The 17,130-nt window shown below is 46.7% G+C and overlaps 1 protein-coding gene across 1 annotated transcript; it reads left to right on the top strand.

Moving 5' to 3' along the window:
* The first annotated feature begins 417 nt into the window (after positions 1-417).
* On the top strand, positions 418-9,270 carry LOC140198378 (galactose-3-O-sulfotransferase 2-like). Its single transcript, XM_072259473.1, has 3 exons — positions 418-669; positions 1,834-2,455; positions 9,146-9,270. Exons 1-3 carry the CDS (start codon positions 418-420, stop codon positions 9,268-9,270), a joined length of 999 nt encoding a protein of 332 aa, XP_072115574.1.
* Positions 9,271-17,130: the final 7,860 nt, after the last annotated feature.

The raw sequence follows: 17,130 nt of genomic DNA, 5'->3' as shown, positions 1-17,130 counted from the left end.
TTGACTTGCACATTAGTTTCTTAGCTACTTCTTCGCGACCGCATTCCAGACACCTAAAATCTGTAATGTTCATCGACATTGTTTTTTCAATTAACTGTGCACAGAGTCAGGAAATTATTGAAGAGGGCTGCATTTAAAATGTAATCTGCAATCCACATTCAGGTGTAAACATTAGTTGCTGAGGTTAACATTTGCCATATAGCCACATTCCAGAATATGTCCTAACCATGAGTTAATTTCTCATTGATTCTGTTGTATTTCTCTGTTCGAATGTAAATATCTGCAGGAAAGTGAATCTCATGGTAGTACTTATGTACTTTGAGTCAATGTTGGAGACTCGCGGTGTAAGACATTGCAGTTTTTGCTACACTACCCTTGACTTTGCCTCTGACTTTCACTGTTGCACACAGATACGGAATGTCCCGGGATGTACTCTGTATACCCAGGAAACACCTGGTGTTCCTGAAAATACACAAGGCCGCCAGTAGCACAGTTCTCAACATCCTGTATCGATATGGAGAGGCCAGGAACATGACGTTAGCCCTGCCCTTCTACAACCACTTGGGATGTCCCAAGCTCTTCAAAGCCACATACGTCAAGGACTTTGACAAGAACTCCAGCAAGGAATATAACATTCTCTGTAATCACATGAAGTTCAATTTGCCTGAGGTAGTGTTGAATACTTTGATGAACACACCCTATGCTATCAATGAATAGCTCACAGTCCTGTCCCTTCATGACATTTATGGGATTGTACAGTACAGAAGCATGGCCTACTGCCCAAAGTGGCCATGGTAACCAATTAGCACACCTACATCAATCTTACCACCCTGCATTCAGTCCTTCTAAGTCTTAACTATTTGCTCCTGTTGAAATGTCTCCCAAACATCGTGCTTGTCGCTGAATCTCAGGACAGGTTGAGTTTATTGTCATGTCGATCGAGGTCTTGATCCAGTGGAAAAACTTGCTTTCAGCAGCATCACAGGTGTGTAGGTACAGATATGACACAGAATATACACCCAGTTGTCACTTTGCTAAGAACAGAATGGCTACCCGGTGTTGACTTCTGCTGATGTAGCCCATCAAGGTTTGACGTGTCGTGTGTTCAGGGATGCTCTTGTGCACACCACTGTTGTAGCATGTGGTTATCTGAGTTACCCTCGCCATCCTGTCAGATTGAACCAGTCTGGCCATTCTTGCTATGACCTGTCCCATTAACAACTCACACAAAGTGCTGGGGGATCTCAGCAGGTCAGCCTGCATCCTTGGAAATGAACGAACAGCTGCGTTCCAGGCAGGGACCCTTCTTCAGGGCTGGGAAGGAAGGGTGAAGATGCCAGAATAAAAAGGAGGGGAGAGGGGAGGAGAAGGAAGATAGTGAGAAGGTAATGGGTGAAGCCAGGCTGGTAGGAAAGATAAAAGGGCAGGTGAGGAAGGAATCTGATCGAAGAGGACAGTAAGAGTAAGGACATAAGAGTGACAGAAGAATGCAGGAACTATTTCCAAGGAGGTTGCCAGGGAAAGAGGCCATAAATTTAAGTTCGGAGTTGAGAGGTTTAATAGGGATATCGGGGCAGTTCCTTCACATAGATGGTGTCACGTACTTGCAATGAACTCCCAGAAATAGTGGGTAAAGTTGGGCCTGTCTCTTTGACTCTGTGTCTGTACATTGGCGTCGTTGTGCCCCTAGAACCTGGTCCTGAAGCTTGGTGATCAGTTTGTATAGGGTGGCCGTGCTGTAGTCATGGTTGTATCTCTCAATCCATCCCTTATGCTTTGTGACTGTTCTGTTCCGTGTTCTGTCTATGCTGACGTTCAGTTTCTTTCCGCCAGGTGAAGAAGGTGATGCCAAGACAATCCTCCTACTTCACCATCCTCCGGAACCCCAACAAGCTGGCCGAATCAGCCTGCTCCTACTTTCACACCATGACGCCTGCCTTCAGGGAGGCAAAGAGCCTGGACCGGCTCCTGTCGAGGCCAGACACTTTCTATAAGCTCTCCAGAACCAAAGACCACTACGCCCGCAACCTGATGTGGTTCGACCTGGGACAGGATCCCAATGCACAGGACGACCCAGACTATGTCAATAACACCCTGCTGGAGCTGGAGCGGACCTTTCACCTTGTGATGCTGGCTGAGTACTTCAACGAGTTGCTGGTCCTGCTCCGGGAGGCTCTGTGTTGGCAGATGGAGGACATGGTTTATATTAAGCTCAATGTTCCACAGAGCTCCTCAGTCAGCGGGCTGCCTCCCACCACTTCGTCTAAGCTCCAGGAGTGGAACTCCTTAGGCTGGATCCTCGACCGTCACTTCAACTCCTCCTTCTGGCAGCGGGTTGCCCACTACGGACAGAGTGGCCAGGATGCAGCGAGACGTCTTCTGCCTCCAGAAACTCCACCACCAACTCTGGGTCACCTGCCTCCGAGGGAAGGAGGATACCAGTGCTGTGCCGACGGTAAACAGGACTCACATCTTCAGGAAAGCCCGCTTTGTGGACTACAATCTCAGAAAGGACCAGACAGGCCCCACCCACGAGCTCTGCAAGAGGGCGGTCCTGCTGGAGAAGTATTACCTCAGCCTACTGCAGAAGAAGCAAGCACTGATCAAATCTGCCAAACAACGGGGAACCTAGGGCATAGAATGCAACAGTACGGGACAAGCCCTTCAGCCCACCATGGCTGTGCTCTAAGTGATGCAAAATTCAACTCTTCTGCCTGTACATACCTAGCCCTCTGTAATCAGGTTCATGTGACAGCCCCTTTCACTATTGCATCCGATTCCCACACCACCCTGGTGCCCCACACCAGGCACCCACCACTCACTATGTGTAGAAAGAAGCTTGCCCCACACATCTCCTTTATACTTTCCTCCTCTCCCCAGGCACTCTAGTATTTACTGTATGTGGCGGAGAGAGAAAGATTCTGATTGTCTATCTTATCCATGTCTCTAATAAAGTTATCAACTTCTATCAGGACTCCCCTCAGCCTGCAGTGCTCAAGAATGGGGTGAACAGAACTATGCACAATTCTCCAAGTGCAGCCCACCAGGGTTTTAGGCGAATGTATACTGACTTCATGACACCTATAATCCCTGTCTCTTGTGATGATGGCAAGAACGCCATCTGCCCCCTTTACCACTCCATATAACCAAAAGACATAGGAACAGATTTAGGCCATTCAACCCATTGTGTGTGCTCCACCATTCCATTATGGCTGATTTTCATTCCTCTCAACCCAGGTACTGTGATACCCTTAAAGATGAAGAACCTCTCATCTCCACTTTAAATATATCCAAACCACTTGGCCCACATGACCATCTGTGGCAATCAATTCTATTGATTCACCCCCCAACCCCCACGGCTCTAGAAATTCCTCCTCATCTCCATTCTAAAGGGACATCCCTGTATTCTGAGGGTCTGGCTCACCTACTATAGGAAATGTCCTCACCACATCCACTCTGTCTAGGCCTTTCAATATTTGACAGGTTTCAATGTGATGCCCCTTCATTCCTCTAAACTCCAGTGAGTACAGGCACAGAGCCATCAAGTGCTCCTCATGCATTCCAGGAATCATTTTCTTGGCTCATTCTTTTGTCTGTCTCCAATGCCAGCACATCTTTCCTTGGATAAGGGGCCTAAAAAGACTAAGGAGCTGGTGGTAGACCTGAGGAGGGCTAAGGTACCGGTGACCCCTGTTTTCATCCAGGGGGTCAGTGTGGACATGGTGGAGGATTACAAATACGTGGGGATACGAATTGACAATAAACTGGACTGGTCAAAGAACACTGAGGCTGTCTACAAGAAGGGTCAGAGCCGTCTCTATTTCCTGAGGAGACTGAGGTCCTTTAACATCTGTTGGACAATGCTGAGGATGTTCTACGAGTCTGTGGTGGCCAGTGCTATCATGTTTGCTGTTGTGAGCTGGGGCAGCAGGCTGAGGGTAGCAGACACCAACAGAATCAACAAACTGATTCATAAGGCCAGTGATGTTGTGGGGATGGAACTGGACTCTCTCACCGTGGTGTCTGAAAAGAGGATGCTGTCTAAGTTGCATGCCTTCTTGGACAATGTCTCCCATCCACTACATAATGTACTGGGTGGGCACAGGAGTACATTCAGCCAGAGACTCATTCCACCGAGATGCAACACAGAGCGTCATAGGAAGTCATTCCTGCCTGTGGCCATCAAACTTTACAAATCCTCCCTTGGAGGGTCAGTCACCCTGAGCCAATAGACTGGTCCTGGACTTATTTCATAATTTACTGGCATAATTTACATATTACTATTTAACTATTTATGACTCTATTACTATTTATTTATGGTGCAACTGTAATGAAAACCAATTTCCCCCGGGATCAATAAAGTATGACTATGACTATGACTATGACTAACACTGTTCGCAATACTCCAAATGTATTCTGACCAATGCCTTATAAAACTTCTGTATCACTCAATCTACTTGTGTTTCCACTATCAGAGAGTTAAAGAGGGAACAACTCTAGACATTCACCAAAGACCTGTTGCCTAGTTGCCCTTACAAGTGTTGCTGAGACACCTGGCCATTTCCAGTGGACACATTGTTTTCTTTTTAAGTTGCCCTTTGACCTTTAACAGAGCTATCACATGAAGTCACACATCTGGTTTACAGCCACTCATTGCAAACACTAATTCAGCGGCTGGCAAGCACCGTTGGGTATTCTGGCTCCTTGCATAGCGCTCTACAAATATCCCGTGACTCACCACAGATGCTGCCTGATCCATTGAGTTCCTCCAGCAGTTATCTCCGACGATATTCTGTTATTATTTTCCCTCGTACCGCCTCAGTGTACTGATGCAATGGCATGAGCAGCATGGGCAAACATACAAAATTGTTTGTATGAGGAGGGGAGGAGAAGATGGCGGCGCGACGCAGCGTGCATGGCTGCTCCGAAATAATATCGTATTTGTTAAATCCTGCACAATCCTGATTTGATGGAGACAGACGTGAGAAGCATGGAGGAACATCTGGAGAAACTTCTGAAATGCCTGCTTCACTGTTGCTGCTACTGTGCGATTGAGAATCTCTGGAGGGGAAGGCCCCAAATCCTTGGCTTTGCCTATTGCCTGTTGCTGGGGCTGGGGTCGAAGCGCTCAGCAGAGATGGTGCTTGGTGCTCGGTGTCGGAGGGCTGGTCGGAGGCTCGGAGTTTTCGGACGGACTCAGAGTCGGACTGTGGTCAGGTGCTTCCAGGGTGCTGCATCGGCAAATTTGCGGCACTGGAAGCTCATGGCAGGGAGTATTTCTCCCTTCTACTGTCTGCGTGAGATGATGGGACTTTCGAGAGATTTGAGACTTTTTTTTTACCGTGCCCGTGGTCTGTTCTTCATCAAATTACGGTATTGCTTTGCACTGTTGTAACTATGTGTTATAATTATGTGGTTTATGTCAGTTTTATTTAGTCTTGGTTTGTCTTGTGTTTCTGTGATATCATTCTGGAGGAACAAATTGTATTATTTCTTAATGCATGTATTATTAAATGACAATAAAAGAGGTCTGTGTGTCCTCATAATCTAATCTAATCTAATCTAATCTAAATAAAATTGATAATCATTGATAATAAATTACCATCACTTTGCCAGTCTGCTTATTGCGATGTTTCTGTGCAGTTGATTTGAAATCCAACCCCCATCCCATTCATGTTCACTTCAACCTGTGTGACTTGATAGGGTGAGAGACCCAGGGAGAGAGAGAGAGAGAGAGAAAGACTCAGACAGAGAGGGAGAGGAAGAAACTCAAAGGGAGAAAGGGAGAGAGAGAAGAGAGACAGAGAGACTCAAGGAGAGAGTGAGAGAGATGGAGAGAGATGGAGAGAAGGAGATAGGCAGAGAGAGGGGGAAACTTAAAGAGAAACAGGGATAGAGACAGGGAGACAGTAAGGGAGGGATACTCAGAGAGAGGGAGAGAGAAACGGAGAGAGAAAGAAAGACAGGGAGAGAGACAGATGGGGAGAGAGAGAAGCAGAGACTCAGGGAGAGACAGGGTGTGAGAGAGGTTCACAGAGAGAGAAGACAGAGGGGGAGAAATACTCAGAGAGAGAAAGCGGAGAGAGAGGGAGTGAGTGTGTGTGTGAGAGAGAGAGAGGAAGACAGAGTGAGACTCACTCGGAGAGAGGGGGTGTTACAGAGAGAATGACTCAGAGAGAGAGCGACCCTGAGAGTTAGAGAGACAGACAGACAGAGAGAGAGAAGAAGGAAAACTCGGAGAGAGACTCAGAGACAGGGAGGATGAGAGAGAGAGACACACACAGAGAGAGAATCTCAGAGACAGGGAGAGTGGGAGAGGGAGAGGAGGAGGGAGGGAAGGAGGAAGGGGGAGAGGGAGGGGGAGGGGGAGCGGGAAAGGGAGAAGGGCAGAGGGGGAGAGGTTGAGGGGAAGTGGGAGGGGTAGGAGAAGGGAGAGGGAGAAGGAAGATAGCCCACTGCCTCTGAGCTCCAGGAATTCTGAACTCTGGAGGTTGTGTGTTCCTGTGTGAACTTTGTCAAACTTCTATAGATGTGTGATGGAGAGTGTATCAGCTGACTGCATTACGACTGGCATGGAAACACCAATGCCCTTAAACAGAAACTCCGACAAGAGATGGTGGATACGGCCCTCCCCAGCATCTACACGAAGCGTTGTCACATGGAAGCTGCATTCATCATCAGGGAGCCCTACCACCCAGGCTGTGCTCTCTTTTTGCTGCTGCCATCAGGACTCACACTAGCGGGTTCAGGAACAGTTATTAACCCTCAACCATCAGGCTCTAACAAAGAGGATACCTTCACTCTACTTGCCCCATCATTGAAATGTTCGCACAATGTATGGACTCGCTTCCAAGGACCCTTCATCTCCTGTTCTCAATAATTATTTATTAGTATTATTTCTTCTTTTTGCATTTGCACAGTTGGTTGTCTTCTGTACTCTGGTTGAACTCCCTAACTGGGTGGTTCCCTAACTCCCTAACCTGGACTTTAAAGCTGCAAACAACCCAACCCAAGAGTTCAGGGGGTTAAACCCTGACCCGACCAAACACAAGGGTTCAGGAGCTCAGATGCCAATACATCCCTACCGGTTCAGGAGAATGAATCCCAACCCAGTCCATTCAAGGAGTTCAGGGGCCCAAATCCTGACCCAACCCACCTCAAGGCAGGTAAACAGCAATTAGTGATTGGGCAAACACGAGGATATCTGCAGATGCTGGAAATTCAAGCAACACACACAAAAAGTGCTGGTGAACGCAGCAGGCCAGGCAGCATCTCTCGGACGAGGTACAGTCGACGTTTCAGGCCGAGACCCTTCGTCAGGACTAACTGAAGGAAGAGACACTCTTCTTTCAGTTCGTCGTGAGTAAGGGTCTCGGCCTGAAACGTCGACTGTACCTCGTCCGAGAGATGCTGCCTGGCCTGCTGCGTTCACCAGCATATTTTTTGTAATTAGTGATTGGGGTTCATTTCCCGCCACTGTCAAAGTCAGAGCAAAATTTATTATCAAAGTGCATATATGTCACCATACCATCTTGAAACTCATTTTCTTGCAGGTATTTATGGGAAAATAAAGAAATACAACAGAAGTTATGAAAAGCGATACATAAACAAAGACGGGAAACAACCAATGTGCAAAAGAAGGCATATTGTTCAAATAAAAAAAATACTGAGAACATGAATTGTGAAGAATTGTTGAAAGTGCATCCGTAGTCATGGAAACAGCTCAGAGTAGTGGTGAGTGAAGTTGAGCACATGGGTTCAGGAAGCTGATGGTTGAAGGAGAGTAACTGTTCCTGAACCTGGCGATGTGGGACCTCAGGGTCCCCTAATCCCCACCTGATGGTAGCTGTGAGAAGAAAGCATAGCCTTGATGATGGAGTCCTTAATAATGGATGCTGGTTTCTTGTATCAGCACTCGTGTGAATGTGCTCTGTCAGGACATTGTATGTTTTCCCCATGACGAAGTGGGTTTCCTCTGGGTGCTCTGGTTTCCTCGCACATTTGTGCGGTTTAGCAAGTTGTGGGCATTCAAAGTGCCATGTCAGAAATTAGAGAATGTCGGTGGTCAGAAGTGAGTGTATTGGCTATTACTAAGGAGGTGTTTGGGAAGATAGATAAGTCACCTCGACCAGATGGTCTACCTTGCCAAGGGAAATCTCACATGCAATTGAGGTTGTTGTGTACATCCCTCCCTCTGCCAACCCGACGTTGGCATGTAACATCATTTACACGGTTGGGCACAGGAGTACATTCAGCCAGAGACTCATTCCACCAGGATGCAGCACTGTGCGTCATAGGAAGTCATTCCTGCCTGTGGCCATCAAACTTTACAATTCCTCCCTTGGAGGGTTGGACACCCTGGGCCAATAGGCTGGTCCTGGACTTATTTTTGTCTGGCATAGTTTACATATTATTATTTGATTGTTTGTGGTTTTGTATTGCTATGTTTGTACTCTGTTCTTGGTTGGTGCAGCTGTAAAGAAACCCAATTTCCCTCGGGATCAATAAAGTATGTCCGTCTATCTATCTATCTATCTACCCCAGGCTTCTGAAAGAGGTAGCTGAAGAGATCGTGGAGACATTAGTAATGATCTTTTAAGAAGCACTAGATTCTGGATTGGTCCAGAGAATTGTAAAATTGCAAATGTCACTCCACTCTTTAAGATAGGAGGGAGGCAAACTAAAAGGAAAATATTGGCCATTTAGTGCTTAGGAAGATGTTGGAGTCCTTGGAAGATTTGGGGTACTTGGCGCCATGTCTTGGGTGATGAGAGAGACACTGCCCTATGAAGACATGCACAATAGTGAGGAAGCTTGTGCCTATGATAGAGCTAACTGCGTCTTCCATCCCACGTAGCCTCCTTTCGCTCCTGTGCAGTGACGCTTTCATAGCAGGCGGTGATGCTGGTGCTGTTCCCGGGGTGTGGTGGGCTGGGGTGGGGGGGGCGTGTGATTTAAGCCAGAGCTTGGGGGAGGGGATGGGAGTGAGAGTGCTAGAGCAGCTCATGGACTGGTTGTCTAAATATTCTTCTTCTCCTCCTTCTTCTTCCAAACTGCGATCCATTGCGGCCTGTAATTTCCCCTTTAAGAATGTATTTTTTTTCTGGCCGTCGGAACGATCTGGCGCTTATCCGATCTCCTGCAGGTTTCGGCGCGGATGAGATTTTGCGTCGATTCCTAATGGTGGAACAAGAACACATGGTCTGTTCCATTACTCCGCTCCTATTAGTATCGAGCAAGATCAAAAAATCGTCAAGGATGAGAGTGTAAAACCAACATGTGTTCAGGCCATCTGCTTGCATTTGACCGGTCTCTTTTGCGGGTGGAAGGTGCAGGAGTCTAGAGTCCCGCACTGCCGGTTTTGGGACCAGTTGTTGGGCTTCTGGACGGACTCACTGCAGCGCTAAACGTCCTCCAAATTTGTGGACTCTTCTGAATAACATTCTGAGTTGCATCTATTTCAATGCAAGAAGTACTGTAAGCTTAGGGCATGCATCAGCATGTGAAATATGATATTGTAGCCATTAGTGAGACTTGCTTGCAGGAGGGGCAGGACTGGCAGCTCAATGTTTCGGGGTTCTGTTGTTTTAGATGTGATAGAGTGGGAGGAATTAAAGGGGGAGGGGTGGCATTAATAGTCAGGGGAAATGTTATGGCAGTGCTCAGACAGGACAGGATGGAGAACCCGTTTTCTGAGGTTCTATGGGTGGAACTGGGAAATAGAAAAGGGATGACCATGTTAATTGGATTATATTCTAGACCACCCAATAGTCAGCGGGATTTGGAGGAGTAAATTTGTAGAGAGATCGCACAGTTGTAAGAAACATGAGGTTGTGGTAGTAAGTGATTTTAATTTCCCACATATTGATTGGTACTCTCATACTGAGAAGGGACTGGATAAGATAGAGTATGCCAAAAGTTTTCAGGAAAGTTTCCTTAATATTTAGATGTCATAACTAGAGAGCACGATATTGGTTCTTCCATTCGGGAACAAGACAGGGCAGGTGACAGAAGTGTGTGTTGGTGAACACTTTAGATCAGAATTTCATTAGTCCAAGGTAATTGTGGAAAAGGATAGGTCTGGTCCTCAGATTGAGAAAGGCCAATTTTGAGGGTATCAGAAAGGATCTGACAGGTGTGGATTGGGACAGGTTGTTTTCTATCAAGGGTGTGTTTGTTAAGTGGGAGGCCTTCAAAAATGAAATTTTGAGAGTACAGTGTTTGTACAGCATGTTCCTATCAAAATAAAAGGCAATGATAATGGGTTTAGGAAATGTTGGTTTTTGAGAGATATTTTGAGGCCCTGGTTAAGAAGAAGGAGATGCCTAGTAAGTATAGGCTGCAAGGAACAAATGGGGCACTTGAGGAGTATAAGAAATGAAAGAGGGTGCTGAAGAGAGAGACCAGGAGACATGAGGTTGTTCTAGCAGAGAAAGTGAAGAAGAATCCCAAGGACTTCTACAGATACATTAAGATCAAAAGAATAGTAAGGAGCAAAATGGTTCTTCTGAAGATCAGTGCAGTCATCTATGCATGGAGCCATAGAGATGAGGGAGATCTTAAACACAAGAGATATTGTACACGCTGGAAATTAAAGTTCAAAGTATACACAATATAGTCCACTATATATAACGCTGAAATTTGTTTTCTTGTGGGTGTAAGGGGGTTTCGATTTTTATGTTACTGCGGAGGTTAATTAAAATGGCGTTTTTGTTATGTTTATCTGTGGAATGCGGCTTTGTTGTGCTTTAACGCTGAGAAAGTTTGCGCTAGCAGCTTATTGTGGTTTAGTGTGTGATAAGAGAGTGCTATTAACCAATTGGGATAGTTGTTATGGTTTTGGTGTATTTGAAGATACTGTATGCGCGGGGTTTTGGGGCAGAAGGCGGGAGAGCGAGACAGAGGATGGACCAGGTGCTGTGAGTCCGCTAACGGGGTCGGACCCCGAGCGGGACGTTCGGCGAGGAGACGGAGACGGACTCGTGTGGAGCGTCTGGTCGACCACCGTTGTTGGTCCCAGGCGGCCGGTCGAGGTGGTCCGAGGGGTCACAGGGTGAAGAAGAAGGTCCTTGAGCTCCAACGGTTTTGTGCACGAAGAGATTGAACTTTGATAAGTGTGGCGCCTTTTATTTTCCTTTTATATTTTATTCTCTTTTAATTATATAGTTCCAGTAATATCTATAAACTGTAAATCATTTAATCGTATCTGGTGTATTGTCTGTTATTTGGGCGGGGTGGGGTACCTCACACAGCATCCACACAAACGAAGTACCCAGTTTGGCGGGGCCGAGGCTGTTTCCCTAGACGACAGCGAGCCGAGCGACTCTGAGGGTAGCCGGGGGGGCTACATTGTGGGGGCTTTGTCCGGGATTGAGTCTGCTGGTATGCTGTGTGGGTGCCCTGTTTAAATCTGTAATGTGTGTCTCTGTGGGTTATTTGCTGGTGACTGCTGTATGTGTTGTGGGCGCGGTCTTTGTTCGAGCAGGCTGGCATTGACGAGTTAGAGGTGGCACTCGGGGCTGTCCATGCAGTTGGGAGAGAGAGGAAAGAGTGGTCTGATTTGGAGGTAGAGTCTGCGAATAAATGTTCTAGCTCTGGCAGGCTCCGCCTGGCACTGGGGATAGTGTCCACCCCAGGAGGGGCGGAGACGTGTGAGACGTGGGCGGAGCAGATCTCTCAGTTGTTAGATGAGTGGCAGTGCTTGGTTGAGGGAGAGCGACAGGGATTGGTTGAAAGTTTGAGTAGGCGGGCTGGTGACGGTGTGAGAGCTGTCAGGTTCACTTACACCGGAGTGACAGCTGTCAGTTATTTGAAAGAGGGGGGAAAGTTTTCAGTGTGTCTTCTCTGGCGAGGAGGGCGGCTAAATTGCTTGTAGTGCCAGGGGGATCATTTCAGGGGATCAGTTGTTCAGCTGATCAGAGAGGTGTCGGGAAACTTAGTGGAGGCCCAGTGAGGGGAACGGCTTGGGTTCTCTGGGGAAGCACGTTCCCAGCAATGTACCACTGAACTTCCGCAAGGAAAAGACCCTGTTCCTGAAGACTTAGAGGGGCCACGCCCCAGGGTGTCGTTATGGATAGAGGGAAGCGATGCTAAAGCTATCCTCGACCCCGGGGCACAGATCAAGTTGTTTTACAGTTCGTTTTACAACCGGTGTCTGAAGCATTTATCCTTGACAACCACAAGGGCACCGGAGACTTTGGGTACTAGTGGCAGTAGTTATCCAGAAGATGATGATTGGTTAATGACCCTGGAGTTCATGGAGGCATTTTCTGGGCACCCAGTGTGTCGAGTTGCTTCTGAGGACATGTGTAGCAGCCTTGAGCCAGTACCGAATTTAAATGAGACCCAGCGGTGGTACGGCTTGGGGAAAGTAGCTGAGGGTGAGACCCTCTTAGTAGACGCTCCGAACCACCACGAGGGAGGGGAGTTGACCGCTGAAGACACCTCAGTGAGAGAGAGGTCGCGGCAACTGGACCCTGGCGGCGTGGAAGATGCAGGCAGCGTGTGTGTGGATGATGCGACGTGGTTTAATGTGCTGCATCTGAGGGGTGGATGTTGCCAGATCCTGAGGAGTGCGGCTGTTGATCCGAAGATGGCCTTTACTAGTTCCCTAGGATTCTTCCGATCCGAAAAGATGCCCAAGGGCATATTCGGAGCCCCTGCATCCTTCCCGCGGGGCATGAGGAAAACCATGGGGGAAGTGAAGGTGTGTGGAGTTTTGACGTATGCGGATGACCGCCTAGAGCTTGGATTCGCCTGGGGGGACTATGAGGCGAGGCGAGTGGCTGAACCCGGGCGACCGAAGCGAAGTGTCAAATGTGGAGGAGTTTTTGGCCGGAGGAGTTTGGTGCAATGTGAGGAAAATGACCCGACATACCAGTTGAACTTCCTGGTGTTGGGACAGACGGTGGTGGACCGGGGATGGAAACCCAGGTCGTCAATCTGAATGAGACACAGGGAAGAGAGGGGATTTGCATCGCACTGCGGTCATATACTGACGAATTAATCCAGCGAGAAGAAACAATGACCCACCTTCGAAGGGATCAGCAGAAACTCAAGACGTCCATTCAGAATAGATTGGAAGATTTACAAGTTGGGGAAGATCAAGGAAGTGTTCTGACTAAGGTCAACAGAAAACCGAGAGCCCAGGGAGGGGAGTTTGACTACACTCCGCCACGGGACAGGGGGCTCCGAGCTGTAGTGGTGGCCTGAGTGAGAGAGGAGTTGGCAAGCAGGCCCGAGGTATCCCTAGTAGTGTCTGAGCCTTGTGGGTTTAGGTGAGGGGGTACGGAGGTCTCAGAGGGTTAAGAAGCTCCCAGATAGGTTGGCCTATTTAGCGCCCGTGGGACGGGAGTAAGGTCCACTGTTTGGGGAGCACTGTCACTGTGTGTATCTGTGTATGTGTGTGTTGTGTGTCTGTAGGACTGGGTGGCGAGTTATTTAGAAGTCATGAGGACATGACTTTATTTGGTGGGGGGACATTCAGATTTTTATGTTACTGCGGAGGTTAATTAAAATGGCGTTTTTGTTATGTTTATCTGTGGAATGCGGCTTTGTTGTGCTTTAACGCTGAGAAAGTTTGCGCTAGCAGCTTATTGTGGTTTAGTGTGTGATAAGAGAGTGCTATTAACCAATTGGGATAGTTGTTATGGTTTTGGTGTATTTGAAGATACTGTATGCGCGGGGTTTTGGGGCAGAAGGCGGGAGAGCGAGACAGAGGATGGACCAGGTGCTGTGAGTCCGCTAACGGGGTCGGACCCCGAGCGGGACGTTCGGCGAGGAGACGGAGACGGACTCGTGTGGAGCGTCTGGTCGACCACCGTTGTTGGTCCCAGGCGGCCGGTCGAGGTGGTCCGAGGGGTCACAGGGTGAAGAAGAAGGTCCTTGAGCTCCAACGGTTTTGTGCACGAAGAGATTGAACTTTGATAAGTGTGGCGCCTTTTATTTTCCTTTTATATTTTATTCTCTTTTAATTATATAGTTCCAGTAATATCTATAAACTGTAAATCATTTAATCGTATCTGGTGTATTGTCTGTTATTTGGGCGGGGTGGGGTACCTCACACAGCATCCACACAAACGAAGTACCCAGTTTGGCGGGGCCGAGGCTGTTTCCCTAGACGACAGCGAGCCGAGCGACTCTGAGGGTAGCCGGGGGGGCTACATGGGCATACTCTGTAAATTCAAGAACCATAATAGAATCAATGAAAGACTGCACCCAATAGGGCAGACAAACAACTAATGTGCAAAAGACAACAAACTACAAATACAAAAGAGAAAACAAAATGAATAAATAAGCAATAAATATTGAGAAAATGAGATGAGGAGTCCCTGAAAGTGAGTCCATAGGTTGTGAGAACAGTTCAGTGATGAGCCAAGTTAAGTTGAAAGAAGTTATCCCAATTGATTCAGCAACAATGGAAAGGAATAAACAAAGTTTTGTGCCAAGATGCTTCACCCTTTGTCCTGATAAAGGGTCTCAGCCAGAAAGTTTGACTGCTTATTCCTTTTGATTGATGCTGGTTGACTCCACCATTTTGTGGGGAGATCTTAAATAGAATGGGAGTGTAATGAACAGCAAGGAAGGCTATCAATGCTTGCAGCATGTTATGGACCAGTTGGGAAAATGGGCTGAAAAATGGCAGATGGAATTTAGTGCAGACAATGCACTATGGGAGGACAAACCAGCATCAGACATACAGTGAAAGACAAAGTGAATGGGACATTCAGATTCATAATTCCTTGAAAGAGGCGTCATGGGTAGACAGGGTCATAAAGAGAGCTTTTGGCACATTGCCCTTCATAAATCAAGGTACAGAGTAAAGGAGCTGGGATGTAATGTTGAAGTTATATGAGACTCTGGTGAGGCTAATTTGGAGTATTGTGTGCAGTTCTGATCACCTGTCTACAGGAAAGATGTCAGTAATTATGTAGCCTGGGGAAAAGTACACGCTCAGAACAACAAAGACTTTTACGGGTTTTAATTCCTTTATCAGTTTTCGATGTTTAAGTGCCAGAAGAGGGTTGTGAAACAAAATAAACGAATTTACAACCTGTTCTTGCCGTTACAATCTCAGTTTAACTTCCAATTCACACCCTTGTGTATGGACAGAATTGCGCGTGCAGTGTAAAAAATACCGGAACTAATATGGTACAAATACGGTAGTCGCAATCCTACTTGGATGGTGAGGAACTTGGTATAAGCCATGCTGCCCAGCGTTGATTTCTTCACTCAAGGAAATCTTTCCTCACCATGCCCAGCCGCGGGAGGAACCCACTTCCAACACCTTACCACGTCTTCAGCAGAAAGCAAAATGGTCTCCCCACTAACCCGCGCATGCGTAATGACATCACCATCTCCCTTAAAGGCACAGACAACTATTATTACCTGGATGGATGCCTAAGTACACTTTTAACGATATTGAATAAGATCCAATGGTCACCCGGTTACAATTATAATTCAAAACTTGTGGTTAGAAGACATTTTGGACATCAGAACTGCAAAACATTAGATCAAATTTTATTTCACATTTCTTCATGGGGTTTCATGTCAGCCAACAAGCAAGGAGCAAAGAGGAAATGCTCAGAAACATCAGAGCTTACAGCCAAGGCATCTATCACAGGTGGAGTATCAGAGTGTTATATAACACAGAAACGGGGTTTGGCCCTCTAGATCCAATCTTCTTTGCTCAGCAACATTAATCCTATTTACTCACATAAGATCATTTCCTAAACCTTGCTGATTTAAGAGTCTGTTTAAATGTCCCTTAAACATGTGCTCTAGTGTGGTGACTATAATACAAGTGAGGCCTAAATATAACATTTCAGCTCTTAGATTTGATGTCCTGAGCTATGAAAGCAAGCTTGCTATATACCTTCACTGCCCTATCCTCCCTCACCTCCCACAGTAGCCTGGGATACACCTCGTCTGGTCCCGGAGAGTTATCCAACTTGATGCTTTCCAAAAGCTCCAGCACATCCTCTTTCTTAATGTCTATATGCTCAAACTTTTCATTCTGCTGTAAACCATCCCTCCAATCGCCAAGATCCTTTTCTATAGCGAATACTGAAGCAAAGTATTCATTAAGTACCTCCGCCATCTCCTCCGGTTCCATACATACTTTTCTACTGTCACACCTGATTGGTCCTATTCTCTCACATCTTATCCTCTTACTCTTCACATACTTGTAGAATGCCTTGGGGTTTTCTTTGATCCTACTTGCCAAGGCCTTCTCATGGCCCCTTCTGGCTGTCCTAATTTCATTCTTAAACTCCTTCTTGCTAGCCTTATAATCGTCTAGATCTCTATCATTACCTAGTTTTTTAAATATTTTGTAAGCTTATCTTTTCTTCTTGACTAGATTTTCAACTGCCTTTGCACACCACCTCTGTCCTAAATCTCCTTGCCATCTCTGTCCTAAATCTACTCCCCTGAATCTTGAAGTTATATCCACTAGTTCTAGTCTCACCTACCAGTGGAAACAACTTTCCTACCTCTATTTTATCTATCCCTATCATAATTTTATATGTTTCTATAAGACCTCTTCTCATTCTTCTGATTTCCAGTGACTACAGTCCCAGGTGACTCAATCTCTCCTCGTACTCTAACCCCCTCATCTCTGGAATCAACCTGGTGAACCTCCTCTGCACCGCTTCCAAAGCCAGTATATCCTTCCTCAAGTAAGGAGACCAGAACTGCACACAGTACTCCATGTGTGGCGTCACCAGTACCCTGTACCGTTGCAGCATAACGTCCCTGCTCTTAAATTCAATCCCTCTAGCAATGAAGGCCAATATTCTATTTACCTTCTTGACAGACTGCTGTACCTGCAAACCAGCCTTTTGTTATTCATGGACAAGAACTCCCAAGTCCCTCTGCACAGCAGCACGCTGCAATTTTATACCATTTAAATAATAATCTGCTCTTTCATTTTTCCTTCCAAAGTTGATGACTTCACATTTACCAACATTGTATTCCATCTTCCAGAACCTTACCCATTCACTTAACCTATCTATATCTCTATACAGACTCTCCATATCTTGTAATAACTGTTCCTGAACCTGAGGCTCCTGAATCTCCTTCATCATGTTATGTTGCAACTTCACCAAACATTGTTTAGGCCACACTTGG

Source organism: Mobula birostris, chromosome 5 (assembly GCF_030028105.1).
Source record: "Mobula birostris isolate sMobBir1 chromosome 5, sMobBir1.hap1, whole genome shotgun sequence".
NCBI classification, from domain to species: domain Eukaryota; kingdom Metazoa; phylum Chordata; class Chondrichthyes; order Myliobatiformes; family Myliobatidae; genus Mobula; species Mobula birostris.
Note: the sequence above shows the minus strand (reverse complement) of the source record. Positions and strands in the feature narration are given on the sequence as shown.